At 45.9% G+C, this 14,953-nt stretch overlaps 1 protein-coding gene across 1 annotated transcript; it reads right to left on the minus strand.

The window, feature by feature from the left end:
• Nucleotides 1–9,217: 9,217 nt before the first annotated feature.
• On the minus strand, nt 9,218–14,069 carry znf703 (zinc finger protein 703). Its single transcript, XM_062960949.1, has 2 exons — nt 13,685–14,069; nt 9,218–12,149 (listed from the first exon to the last, which is right to left on the minus strand). The coding sequence occupies exons 1-2, from the start codon at nt 13,940–13,942 to the stop codon at nt 10,770–10,772; spliced, it is 1,638 nt and encodes a 545-aa protein (XP_062817019.1). The 5' UTR covers nt 13,943–14,069; the 3' UTR covers nt 9,218–10,769.
• Nucleotides 14,070–14,953: the final 884 nt, after the last annotated feature.

Below are 14,953 nucleotides of genomic sequence, written 5' to 3' on the forward strand. Positions count from 1 at the left end.
TGTCAGAATTCCTTGCTCACTGCTCAGCGACCAAAATCTCTTTCCAGAATTGTTAGGGAATCTGAGCTGTTAGGCTCAAAAATAACCCTCAGTTAGGGTAATTCCAACAAAATATAGCAGAGTCCCTGAAGTAAACTCCATAACCAACAGAAACTTACATGTGGTGAGCAGGAATAGCCTTTTAACCTTTAGGATGGCTGAGGATTGCAGAGTATGAGAGATTTGACACAGCAATAATTCTGTGTCAAGAGCAAGGACATCATTTATGGAGACTTCCTGAGGACCCCAGAAGGTCTCCATGGATGCCTTGTAGCAGAACACCAATGTGTATGAAAATAGCTAGATGCTTCTCCATTGATTCCGCACACTCTTGAACAATACAGATATTCTAAATGGGCTACATTGGAGACAACATATTAGGTACCTGCCTCACAAACAATTGATGCTGAATTCCAGGCACTGTTTATTTTTCAATAATCCAGTTATATATGTACTTTAAAAAATCCTCACACCAAGCCTGAGAGTTATAATAGACAGCAGATAATCTATACACATAATAACAGTGAAAATATGTATGTGTGTATGTGGCTTGTCCACAGACAAGCTCCCATTTCCACAAACACCTATAGCTCCTACTACTCAGGAGACACCAATGGCCCTCCCTCCAATGACATTGCAGGTTACAGTGAGCGCCATGAATATGTCCAAGATCCCTGAATGTCCTCCACAAATGCCAGACTGCCCACCACCCAAGTGAAGGCTTTCATGCAAGAATGATCTCATTCTAGATTTTATGTTTTTCCTCCACCACAGACATCCGTGTTTCTTACTTTCTTAATTGGTGTGGAATTTGCATGACTCCGCCCACTGCCTCTCCCTTTACCTTTCCTATTCTTTTCTATGGCAAACAGCAAACAGAAGAATTGATCAGCAACTGAACATACTAGAGAGGTTTGGGAGAATTCACCATGATTTATAGGAGTTGTAGGCACTGAGATGTATAGTTCACCTGCAATCTAAGAGCACTCTGAACTCCACCAACGATTGACTTGGAACTAACTTGGCACACAGAACCCCATGACCAACAAAAAATACTGGAGGTTTTTGGAGGGATTGATAGGAATTGTAGTTCACCTACACCCAGATAGCTCCCACCAAAGATAGCCACCCCCAGAACCACTTACAGAGAGTGAAGGGGAGAGTTGATAAGCCCTCCTCATTTGTTATATCCAGAATGTTTATTAGAGCTGTAAGTTTCGCTACTAAAATGGAAACACAGCCAGCCCGCCTCATTTGCCGATTTGATAAATAGGTTTCCTCTAGCAATTTCTACATCCTGTAGTATAGCTCTATGGTCAGCATCCAGCAAATCTTAACTATGGAGTCTTGCTTAGAAATCCCTCAAAATAACAGTTTTATAGGCACGTATGCAATTATGTTGGATGTTGAACATAATTCACTCAGTGAAATTAATTGCTCTTTTCAATTGCAAATGTGTATAGCCGGCACTCATTATGCACAGATTATGCACCCACAGATTCGGCTTTAAAGTATTTTTTTAAAGGATACTATTGCACATATTTACAGTAATACATATATTCCTCTACATTTGCAGTTTTGACTGTTGATTGTTCACCAATTTGATTAAAATATTTTCTCTATGGTAAACTGGCAGGGATTTCTGGGAGTTGTAGGCCAAAACATCCGAGAACCCACAGGTTGAGAACCACTGTGCTAGAGGCCCTAGATATTTCTAGAGAGAACACTTCTCTTGGGTCCCTTCTAAACTGCCATATAAAATCCAATTTTGAACTGGATTATACGACAGTGTGGACTCATATAATCCAGTTCAAAAACAGATAACTTGTATTATCTGATTTGGATTGCTGTGAGTTTTCCGGGCTGTATGGCCATGCTCCAGAAGCATTCTTTCCTGATGTTTCTATGGCAGGCATCCTCAGAGGTTGTGAGGTCTGTTGGAAACTAGGTAGATGGGGTTTATACATCTCTGGAATCAGGACAGTAAATAAAGAGCAACACTCAGAAAATAGGGGAATTCCAGACATGAAACAATCAGGGCCAGCTAACACATCCCAACAAAGGATCCCCCCAGCAGGAAGCAGCCAGACTTTGATGCTGTAAGGCTATTCAATGCTAATCAAGGTGGTCAATTGCAACATTCACACTTGCCTTAAACAGACAAAGAGTTCTTTCTCCCACCCTGCATAACTTTCCACAGATATTTAAACCCCACTTGCCTAGTTTCCAACAGACCTCACAACCTCTGAGGATGCCTGCCATAAATGTGGGTGAAAAGTCGGGAGATAATGCTTCTGGAACATGGTCATAAAGCCCGGAAAACGCACAGCAACCCAGGGATTCCAGTCATGAAAGCCTTTGACAACACATGACATGATTTGATAATCTGGACTGTATGGCAGTGTAGAAGAGACCTCTGAATCTTTAGGTCCTTCAGTGCAATTCCATGATCAGTCTCTAAGAGAAAGTTGACCATAGAGTCATGCTGGAAGACCTTGGAATTTCTAGAGCTGTTCTCTCAGATATTTAAAAAACAGTGTTTTCTTTCTTTGCACTTTACTCACTTTGCCAGGGGTTCTGTGTCCCTGACCCCAGCAAATGTGGCGGGCTGACTGTACAAAACATCAATAAAACAGCCAGCAACCTACAGCCTTCCAACATTTTAAAACATAACTCAAAGGCAATGGTATTTCCAGGAAACATCAAAGCAAAGAGTTGGAAGCAAAACTGCTGTTTAAACCCTGGAATTATAACCACAGCCAATTACTATTTTTTAATAAAGTAATTTTCTAAATCCTGATGTCTTTCCATTCAGGAAAAGTAGTATTACAAAATGACAAGCAAGGCTGTCATCTTTATTCAGCTACTATGGAAGTAATTTGAAATGACAGATCCGTTTCGGCATCCAAAGAGAAAGATATTCTTTAAGCAACTGCAAAGAGGAGAGACAAAAAGCCAAAGGATTCCATCCTTGGGACTCATGTTTTGCACATGAAATAGCTGGGATGGGGAAACTTTGGCAGACCAGAGGTGTTGAACTTCCCTTCTCAGAAATCACAGAAGCATTCCCAATGGGAAGGTATAGCAAGCATCATCATCATTGGGTTGCTGTGAGTTTTCCAGGATGTATGGCCATGTTCCAGAAGCATTCTCTCCTGACGTTTCACCCACATCTATGGCAGGCATCCTCAGAGGTTGTGAGGTTTGTTGGAAACTAGGCAAGGGTGGTTTATATAGCTATGGAATATCCAGTGTGGAAGAAAGAACTCTTATCTGCTGGAGACAAGTGTGAATGTTGCACTTAGCATTGAATAGCCTTGTAGCCTCAAAGCCTGGTTGCTTCCTGCCTAGGGGAATTCTTTATTGGGTGGTGTTAGATGGTCCTGTCTGGAATTACCGTTTTTTGAGTGTCGGTCTTTATTTACAGTCCTGATTTTAGAGTTTTTTTAAATACCGGTAGCCAGATTGTGTTCATTTTCATGGTTTCCTCCTTTCTGTTGAAATTGTCCATATTTTTGTGGATTTCAGTGGCTTCCCTGGTTGTTCGAGTGGTTCAGCATTTGTGTTCTCCAATAATATGCTTTGTTCAGGTTGGTTCATCAAGTACTCTGCTCTGGCTGACTTCGCTGGTTGAATTAGTCTGCAGTGCCTTTCATGTTCCTTTCATGTTTCAGAAAGCACTTGGCACTTAGGCGATCCCCCGTTGTCCGAGTATGATGGCCCTCCAAGTGTGGTGTCTTGGCAGTGGGTACGTAGGTGATGGTAGAGTCCTATTCTTGGTCCGCATGTTCTTCTACAGTGAGGGCATCTGTTTCCAGGTGGAAGGCAGTCCTGGTCAAGGTTTCAGGAAGCAGCCAGGCTTTGAAGCTGCAAGGCCATTCAATACTAATCAAGATTGCCAATTGCAACATTCACACTTGCCTCAAACAGACAAGAGTTCTTTTTTCCACCTTGGACATTCCACAGATATATAAACCCCACTTGCCTAGTTTCCAACAGACCTTACACCCTCTGAGGATGCCTGCCATAGATGTGGGTGAAACGTCAGGAGAGAATGCTTCTGGAACGTGGACGTACAGCCTGGAAAACTCACAGCAACCCAGTGATTCTGGCCATGAAAGCTTTCGACAACACATCATCATAATCTGAAATGTAAGGAAGGCCAAAACTCCCATGTTTTTAATAAAACATGTGCTTATATCCCCACAGAGATAGCAACTACAGGCATGGAAGGACACAGCTAGATTTGCCTTTTGATTCAGAAAAAAGTAACAGCATCAGATCAAAGATTCCACCATTTGTCCCTTCTAGAATCAGAACTAAGGAAGGGATCCTGGCATTCTTGTTTGAGCATCAGATTCAGGTACAGCTCATCAAAGCCACTCCAGTGTTAACACTATGGACAAGAAAAGCTTTTCTTTGAAGGAAGTGCATTAAAGGTATTATTTTCATTTTGTCATCTGTACATTTCTTATTTTCCAGGCCTCATAATGTGTTAGACAACGACGATGACGGCAATGACAAAGCAAGGGCCAAAATAGTACAATTGCAAAGGTCACTTATAGTAGTCAAAATCCAAGTATCCAGAAAGAAGGAAAATAAATCCAATCTGAAAGACAGTCTAGAAAGAAAATGTTTCTGTACACAAGTCCAATAATCTTTTCCCCATGACCTGCATTTCTGAATGGAGCCGACATTCTACCTCCATTGCCATGCCAGAAAAGTAGAAAAATATATATTTTTCTTTGCAGAGAATTTTAAGATAAGGTGAAAGATGGCGAAAGACACTCTTGTTTGCTAACTGTCTTTTTTTCTTTAGTTCTGCCTGTTTGAAGGTTGTCTGAACAATGACCACACAGTGAAAGGTTCAAGCACACACATCCCAGGAAGGCTATTCAGTTTAACTTCATACACACAAACGCACACACACATTTGGGCAGCTCTTTCTATATCATCCAGAAGTCATGCAGGGATAGGAAAGCTGGCTCTTCTTCTGCCGCTGCCTTGTCCCTTTCAATTTCCTTTGCTTTGAAACCCTAAATGGACGATGAAAAGTGAAACCGCTAAAAGGCGTTCTAATGTTTTCGGCATGAATAAAAAAAAATTGATCTTAACACAGAAGTAAAAATGAGATTCCAAGTCGATTCCCATTTGCACTGCCATTCAAAGACACTATTATACTAGAAATTACCACATGACCCTCTTGGAGGAAGCGAAAGAATACTTGACTTCAGTTTAAATCCAGGCTTTACGTCAAAGGAATTGAGTCCTAAAAAGTTCAGCCGTTCTCCAACTAGCGCCACATCAAAGTCTACTTGTCAATGTGGTCAACTGGTTTGAGCATTCAGGAGACCAGGGTTCAAATCCCTGGACATTCAAACCCATTGGGTAACTTTGGGCAAATCTGATCTTTCCACCTAAAGAGGAAAACAAGAGCAACCCCCCTCTGAACACATTCTGCCAAAAAAATCCTGTGATAGCTTCGCCTTGGGGTTGCCAATTTTCAGAAACAACTTGAAGGACCAAAACAGCATATTACATCTAGGAACAGAAGAATCATGCTTTAGAATACCAGTTTGCTCCAGGACATAAACAGAAGGCTGATACTAAACTGAAGTCCTGCTTATGGATATAGAAAGGCTGATAAAAAAATAGAAAATCCTCCTTTTTCCTGCCTCCCAGGATATATTTTTAGGTTTTCCTAATGGGAAAATTGGAAACATTGGAAAACCTCCCTCCCTTTCTTTCTATCTATGCTATTAGCTACATGGTTTGAACTACGTAGCATGAAAAGATCCATGTGGGATTGTCTACTGCATCAATATTTTCTTCACTGAATTGAAGTTTACATCCACATTTCCTGTTGAGCTAATCCTCAAGACTGTGGCCTTTTCTGTATAAATACTACTACTACTACTACTACTACTACTACTAATAATAATTTATATTCCGCTTTTCTTCCCCAGGGGACTCAGAGCGGATTACAGCATTTACATAGGTAAATATTTAGTGCCTTTACAACATAGATATATTGCACTTTATTTTACATTATTAAAAAACAGAATAGTGTGGTTTATTTTCATACTTTTTGCTGCTTGAGTAGCAAGTAGGAAAATGTATAGTGGGCCCTTGATATCTGCTGGGGTTTGGTTCAAGCAAATTTGGTCCTCCGATGCCAAATTTCATAGATGCTCAGGTCTTTTTATGTTCAATGGTATAGTAAAATGGCCCTTATATAAAATGACAAAAATCAAGGTTTGCCTTGGAATAATGGTTGAGTCCATGGATGGAGAACCTGTGGATATGGTGGGCCATCTATGTATACTTTAGTAGCACAGGGTTTGGCACAAAGTATAATCCCAATTTGGTTTTTACAATATTTTATATTTTTAAAATTCATAAACATACCAAATAGTGTGTATATATAAGTAAACTAAATTACAAATGAGGTATTTCTTTCTATTGTGGAAGCAGTCCAATAAGTCTGGGTTTCATACGAAAAATAAACAGAGCATATCTGTAAATTGTTCCCCAAAAGTTTACTTTCCCCCTTGTACAAAACGAGAAATTACTTGCCCCTATGAATGGCTTTAAATTTGAGAGCAATTTTACCTCTCTATCCACTTTCATGCTTCCTGGTTTTTGGTTGGCTCTTGTAAAACAGAGAATGTTGGATCCTTTTATCCTTAACCAATTTGCTTTTTTAATGTTACGGCCAACACAGGAGCAAAGATGTATGCCATTGTTGCCATTCTCTATGACAAGGGATACCTGGTTGCATGTGGTTTGAACCGAAGAGAAATCTCACATACACATCTGGAATCGCAACCCTGTTACACAAATGGCCTCCTATGCGGATGAATGCAGCAAGCTTTCCGTCTTATTGGCAAAGATGCCACCACTGTAACGAGACACAAGACCCAGCCACACTATGCAATTATAATAAGTGAGATTATTCCAATCTAACTGCCATGGGGACATCCCATATAGGGAGGGCTGCTTACAAGCCTCCATCAGATTACTCCAGGGTCTCATCAATTTACAGCTGCAGGATTCCACAGGTATTACAGTGGAATAATAGCACTATAAAACTGTATAGTGTGGATGGGCCTAAGCTGCAAATATGGCCATACTCACAGCATTATTGTAAATCAATTCTACAAATTAAAAAATCTAGACAAAGTGGTCCCTAAGTTCTAAATAGCCACAAGCTAAAATGAAGGCCTACAACTAATGTAGTATCTATATAAGCATAGGTTGGCACTTAAAAAATACTTGCCCACCGAAAAAAGAGCATCACATCTGCCTTCAATATTATGATTTTTCTTCTATTAAACAAGGTTATTTCCTTCAATGCAGTTTGTAGCATGCAGGAAATCTACTGTGATATCTTTAAAATGCAATGGCAAGAAAGAATTGTACTTCAGAAATAGATGCTTTGTTTGTGGAAAATCCCACCACTGATTGGTGGCGTTTCTAGATATGCTAAACCATCATTAGAAACCCTGGACAATATAAGACAAGATAATATTTCAGTAAATAGACCAATTGCCTGACTGGATATAGCAAAGACCCAATGGGTTGATATCCATCCATCTATCAGTGCTTCCTCCCAAAATAGACCGAAGCCAGTTTGAATTTCTGACATGCCAATCAGCTTAAAACGTTGGAGAGAGGCAGGCTGACAAGATGCCAGGGTTAAATGTTAACATGTTAAACATTGCCTGAGCTGAAGCCTCCAGTTCCATAACCTCGAACCTGATGACAGACTCTATCCCAGCGAAGAGATGTGATACCAGACTAAGAAAATAGTTTTCCTACTGCCGTCTTATTCCTGTTTGCTAACCAGCTGCAACTGGGAAAAGCCAACCTATTTTACGCTCAGTCGTAGTAATACCAACAACTCCAATCCAGTCCAATTTGCTTGCACTATACCCCCACTTTTACTGACATACGCACAGAAGAAAGCTAACAAAGTTCAGCAGAACACGAGAAAGACATGGATTCTCCTATATTTGGCCAATAAATGTGAGAATGAAGTTGGATGATAGGACAGCACACAAAGAAAGGTCTCCTATGCTGCTATGACAGCTAGTATAGCACCTTTCCACTGCAAGGAAAAATGCCTTCTTCGGAATCGCTCCATATACAACAGATATTCATGATGAACTTGAGATATACCAAGTATTAGGTGTTGCTGGTCTACAATTCTCACTAGGAACAGCTAGCATGTTGAGTGATTGAGGATGATAGGAACAGTTGCTAAGCCATAGGTTTCTCTGCTCTGTTGTAGACTCCAGAATGGAATGACACATAAAACACACCAAGATATACCTGAAATAGCACATGCAAATAGCAAAACACAACCAGACTTCCTTGGGGCATCAACTATTGGGAGAAATACTCGGTACATTGTGGCAACATGACCAAGGAATAAGCCCCAAAAAGAAGTTGGCTTCGTACATTTATCCAGTTTGTACGTTTTGCATCTCAGAAGGTGTACAATAGCTTGAACGAAGAATGTCATTGTCAGGGCAAGAGGGTCTGGATGTATCCATGCACACGCTTTCTTGCTCTCTCCAGCTTTTCTTGGTCACTAGATGGTGCTCTAAGCCTTTCTATATTTCCTTTTGGGGAAGGCTACGGAACCATGCTGTTTTTTCCTGGTCCCAGTCAACCCAAACACACTTTTCTTAAGTGAAAAAACTGCCCTACAGTTTTTCTATATTTCTCCACGCTACTGAATTGAGTCAACCCAAGAGAAAGGCTTTGGAGAAAGAAAGCCTCGAGGTGGAGCAGAACATAGCAGCAGAAGGTAGAGTAACCAAACAGGATTGTGAAAGGTCCGCTTCACAAAGCTGGCACATCAGGGAATTCGGTACTAGTTGTCCCATTCCCCTGTAGCACTTGGCATCATTTTTTCACTTTAAAAAAGCATGTCAAGTCCACCCAAAGTCCATTATGCAAAGCTGTGCCCTCTTGTTCTGCAGAACATCCAGACCAGACCTAAAAGCACACTCCTTCCCCAACTCCAGATCCAAGGACTAATTTCCGCATGCATTGATTGTGTCACAAGCCTTGGTCATGCTGCCCTTTGGGTATGTGCCCCCGTCTGCATATTGTGTACAACAAAGGCAGCCAGCTGGCGAACGCAAGACAGCACACACTACAGAGTAGATATAGCCAAGTATTCATTTATTAACAAAATAAGACTTACCAGAATGGAGCTCATCCACCCCAAATAGTCCGCAGCCTTCCATTCTGCGATACACTGAGGACTGGGGACTGGGGGAGATGGGGCTCCAAACCCTAACACAGAAATTGGGCGATGGAGGCCATTGGGAGGGCAGGGCGATGGGGAGGGTTGCTTTGTTTAGGTTTGTTTTTTTTTGGTATTTAGATTTGAGCCTACAGTCGAGGGACATTTGCCCCCCACAGGCGAGCTAGACTCGTTTCAAAGAATCCCGAGATGGAGCTAAGCTAAGCAAAGGTTCTTCCCCAGGTATTCTTTTGGTGCATGAGAGAAAGTACTTCTGTTGCAGTCCGATGAGAATGTTTGCCAATTCCTTAAAATTAAAAATCCAGGGGGGAAAAAAATAAAAAAATGGTATAAGTTGTCATCAGCAAGATCCAGGTAACCAGGATGAGTATATCAGCTTGCTTTCTCTTTCTAGCGCATCTTTGACGTTGTGGAAGAGAAAAGACATGGCATTTTAGGGAGTCCAAGTGATCCAGGCTCGCACCCCAGCATCAAAGCCCTGTGTGCGTCTCACTGCATGCAATGCCGGCACATGTGTGCCCTTCAGGTCTTGCAGTTAGAACAAAGCTGAGGGCATATCCCGTTTGACACGACCCCCCACCACCCTTTCCTTAAAACATAATACACCAAAAGGGGAGGAAAAAAGAAAGAAAGGAAGAAGAGAAATTACATTTCTGGTAACTGTACAAAAGGAAGAGAAATTGATTTTTTTGGTTGAAAAAAAAGGAGAGGAAGAAATGCCTTTTGTTGCCACTCATGCAAAAAACAGTTCATGGGCATTAGGTAAAGGTAAAGGTTTTCCCCTGACATTAAGTCTAGCCATGTCTGACTCTGGGGGATGGTGCTCATCTCCGTTTTCAAGCTGAAGAGCCGGCGTTGTCCGTAGACACCTCCTAGGTCATGTGGCCGGCATGAAGCGCCGTTACCTTCCTGCCGGAGCGGTCCCTATTAATCTACTCACATTTGCATTTAAATGGGCATTGAGAGGGATTTTTTTTAAAAACAAAACATGAATGGGGAAATTTAAAAAAGAAAAGAAAACACCATTATAAGAGCCCCCACACCTGGAAAATGAAAAAACCGGTCAGGTATTTTGTTCATTTGTTTTTGTTTCTTTTTTGCATACTATTGACCCATAGTTACAGGGCCGTAACCAGAGGTCAGGGTTTAAAAGTTCAAACCCCCCCCCCCCCCAAATTTGTCAGGTTAAAAAAATTGTTTACTCTTAAATTGGTTAACCGGTTTAAATTCATGAGTAAACCAGGTTTTTTTTAACCTGTCATATTTTGGGAAGGGGGGGATTGAACCCTTAACCCCCCCCCCCTTCCAGGCTATGGCCCTGCATTGGTGTATTAATGCACTTATATTCCCAGCTTTTTTTGAAGCTAAAACATACAGTCAATAAATACAAAGTCTGGAGACAGGACCGAACTAAGGGAGAGGCGATGGATGGGGAGGAGCAGGGTTGGAGTTACTGGTATCCAAGTGCAGAGGCTGAGGTGAGTCTTTGGCCATAAAGGGCGTACGGAGAGTAGTAGGGTCCGGCGGCAGCGGGCAAAGAGGACACCGGCAGTGCCCCAGAGGGGGGCAAATGGCTCTTGCCATAGGGATGATACCGGCTGAGTCCCAAGGTGTGTGGGCTCCTCAAAGATAGGGAGCCAGGCAAAGAGCTGGGGCTGCCAGGGGCGGTGGGCGGCAGGTGCAGGTGGCACGAGGAGCCCAAGGCAGAGGTAGAGTAGCCCGCTAAGAGTTTTTCTGCCCCAGGCAGAGCCGTGTGGGTCCGTAGGTGGGCCAGGAGTTCCTCAGAGGAGGCGAAGCGCTTGTCGCAAGGCCCGCTGGCCGATACCCAGTTGCATATGTGGCTGAGGGCTTCATTCTGGATCATGAAGCCATAAGTGTAGAGCGGGTGGCCTGGTAAGCTGGGGCTTGCGCTGGAAGAGAGGGCCCCATGGAGAGGGTGCCCGGGGTAGACCAGAGGGTAGCTGCTCTTGAGGGGGCCCGAAGGGTCATGCAGGCAGCTGGAGCAGTTGGCGCCCAGCGGGGAGGCGCTGTGGTAGCCCAGGCAGTAGGGGTCCCGGCACAGGCCCTGCAGGAAGGAGGGCGGTGAGGCTCCTGTCAAGGGGCTGGAGCTGGGCGGCTTCCCTGGCAGGCCCAGTGCTCCTGGCAGTTGCCCGCTCACCTTGGAAGGGTCCAAGGCGGGCACGAACTGAGAAGGGTATCCCGCGTAGGCCCCTACTACAGAGCCGTGGTATCCCAGGCCAGAGGGGGGCAGCGGGAAGACCGAGTGGCCCGCCTTGTAGGGGGAGACCGGGGCCACATGCCCTGCTCCCCCTCCTGCGCCTCCTCCTCCCAGCGAGGGGGGCGCAGGGGGCTCTGACTTGCGCCCAGAGATGTTGTCGTTGCCCTCAGTGCCCTGCCCACCATCGAGGCTGGCTTTTGCTGCAGCTTCGGGCTCTTTCCTCTCTTCGGGGGCTTTGTTTTCTGTCGGCTGCTGCTGCTGTTGTTGTGGTGAGCTGCCTCGGGAGCCTCCCGGGGAGGCGGCAGAGCCTTGGGGTGAAGGGAAAGGCGGGCAGGCGGCACCGGTGGGCAGGCGGAAGCCGCTCTTCTCAGGACCCACGGAGACCTCCTTGCCTCCTCCGCCACCGCCTCCTCCACCGCTTCCTTTGGCGTAAGGTTTGAAGCTGGACTTATCCTCGACAGGCGGATCGGGCACGGGCTTGGCCCCAGAGGAGCGTCCACAGGGCTCCTTGTCCGGCACCGAGGAAGAAGCCTTCGGGGGCGGAGGATCCGGCTTGCCGATCTGCGAGCAGGTCTGTGCCAGCAGCGCCAGGGGGCTCTTCTTGGCGTCCAGCTGCAGAGAGGAGAGAAAGAAGAAGGGTCAGGCCAGGCCAGGACACAACAACCCATCCCATGACGGAGCTTCCCTTAGTCAGTAATACTTAGTAGATGGGGAAACCAAAAAATAATAATTTTGGGAGCATAGCTGGACTTACACCTAAGGAATAATACAACAAAACTGGGAAAAAAACAGTACCAGATAGACTTCAATTACTTATGTATAGATTAAAATATTCCTCAATTGTGGGAAGATAGAGAAGGTTCACTTCTTAATGGTTGGACAAGTTGCAACAGGGAAGGGTTTTTTTCGTGTCAGGAGCGACTTGAGAAACTGCAAGTCACTTCTGGTGTGAGAGAATTGGCCATCTGCCCGGGGGACAACCAGATGTTTTAACATCCTGTGGGAGACTTCTCTCATATCCCTGCAAGGGAAGCTGGAGCAAACAGACGGGAGCTCACCCCGCTTCCTGGCCTTTCAGTCAGCAGTCCTGCCGGCACAAAGGTTTAAACCATTGCACCACCGGAGACTCCATGGGGAAAGTGTTTAATATGTGGGACTCACATTGGGTTTCTGAAGCATAGTTTCCGTATATTGAATTGGTCTGCAGGCAGCCAAGTTTCAGTTCCTTTCAAACTGCTTGAATATGATTCTATCATTACAAATGAGCCAGAACTCTAGCAACCAAGCTGTATACTAGTTGAAACACTGATACCAGTGCATCTCGAATAAATACAAATGGGACTTCGTTTCCTCCTTCTCCAGCCTCCACCAAGCTCTTCAGCCCCCTTTTCCCTTTCTCGGAGGAAGAAGGCAGAAAGCTTCTTCCCAGCCCCACCAAAGGCAGAAAGCGGCTTTCCTCCTCTTCAACCAGAGCTCCTTCTCTCCCTGCTTACTGGGCTCGTCTACACTGGAGAAGGAACGCGGTTTGGCCCCGCTTTTGTGCTGTGGTGTCCTCGGTTATAACAGGCATGGGCAAACTTGGGCCCTCCGGGTGTTTTGGACTTCAACTCCCACAATTCCTAACAGCCTACCGGCCTTCCTAACACCCTACACCCGGAGGGCCCAAGTTTGCCCATGCCTGGGTTAAGCCCAGGGGGTTCGGATCCGGGCAGAGCGCGGGTGAGTTCCCTCTGTCAGCTCCAGCCTCCCGCAAGGATAGTAAAAACATCAAAACACCCGGGCAACGTCCTTGCAGACGGCCAGTTCTCTCACACCAGAAGCAGTTCCTCAAGTCGGGTGGGGGGGGGGGGATATGCTTTGCCTCTCAAGCAGAGGAACAAAGCCGTTCCGAACCGCGTTAATTCTACTGTACAGTGTAGGCACCCGAGAGGCACCCTCGCGCAAGGATGGTAAAAAACATCAAAGCACCCGGGTAACGTCCTTGTAGACGGCCAATTCTCTCATACCAGAAGCAGTTTCTCAAGTCGGGTGGGGGGGGGGGGAGGATATGCTTTGCTTCCTAGCAGTGGAACAAGGCCATCCCGAACCGCGCTAACTCTACTGTGTAGGCACTCGCGAGGCACGAAGGCGAGTCCGTCCGGGCTTACCTCGATGGGGCTGACCGGGGCGGAGGAGAGGGGCTGCAAATACTCCGGGTGCAGGAGGTGTCCTCCGTGGGCGCTCAGCATCTTCAGCACCCGGATGGGCAGCCGCTTGGCCTGGCGGAAGGGGTCTCCGGGGGGAAGGAGCAGGAGGAGCGCCGGCGAAAGGGCGGCGGCGGCGGCGGAGACGGGGCTGCTGCTGCTGCTGTGACCGCTGTCGGGCGAGGTCCGTGCGTGGGGTCCAGCGGGCGAGGCGCCGCTCATTTGGGAGGAGGAGAAAGAGGAGGAGGGCGAGGGGAGGCCAGGATCCGCGGGCGAGGCGCCTCCACGCCGCCAGCCAGAGCCGCCCGTCCGTCCGTCCCTCCGCTCGCGCCCGCAGCCTCGCGTCAAATAGCTGGCGCGCCGCAGCACACTTCAAAGGCACCGGCCCGGCCCGCCAATCAGGGACGCGACAGGGAGCTCGGGGCGGGGCCAGAGGCAAAGGGGGGCGGGGCTTTAAGGAGGGTGGGAGGCCGCACTTTGTGTTGTCGAAGGCTTTCATGGCCAGGATCACAGGGTTGTTGTATGTCTTTCGGGCTGTGTGGCCGTGTTCCAGAAGTATTCTCTCCTGACGTTTCGCCCACATCTAGGGCAGGCATCCTCAGAGGCTGTGAGGTATGGAAAAACTAAGCACGGACTGTTTATATATATCTGTGGGAAGTCCAGGGTGAGGGAAGAACTCTTGTCAGTTGGAGGCCAGCGTAAATGTTCCAGTTAATCACCCTAATTTGCATTGAATGGCTACATCTATTGGCTACTTTCTGCCTGGGGCCATCCTTTGTTAACTGCCCCTAGTTCCCATGTCTCAGAGTGTTGCTTCTTATGAGAGATGGGAACTATGTTGAGCCACCAGGGCTCAGTTGTAGGCCAGTGTTAATGTTGCAGTTAATCACCCTAATTAGCACCCAAAAAGCTTCATCTTCCTGTCTTTTTTGCCTGGGGGCATCCTCTGATCAGAGTCATCAGATGCCCCTGGAACCCTTCTGTTTTTCAGGGTGTTGCCCCCCACTTACTGTTCTGATTTTTGAGTTTTTTAATACTGGGAGCCAGATTTTGTTCATTTTCATGGTTTCCTCCTTTCTGTTGAAGTTGTCCACATGCTTGTGAATTTCAATGGCTTCTCTGTGTAGTCTGACATGATAGTTGTTGGAGTGGTGGGCTGCACTTTCTCTGCCACTCTCTGCCTCTCTCCCCTCCAACAGGCCTGGGCAAACTTGGGCTCTCCAGGGGTTTTGG

Source organism: Anolis carolinensis, unplaced genomic scaffold (genome assembly GCF_035594765.1).
Source record: "Anolis carolinensis isolate JA03-04 unplaced genomic scaffold, rAnoCar3.1.pri scaffold_8, whole genome shotgun sequence".
Classification (NCBI taxonomy): Eukaryota; Metazoa; Chordata; class Lepidosauria; order Squamata; family Dactyloidae; genus Anolis; species Anolis carolinensis.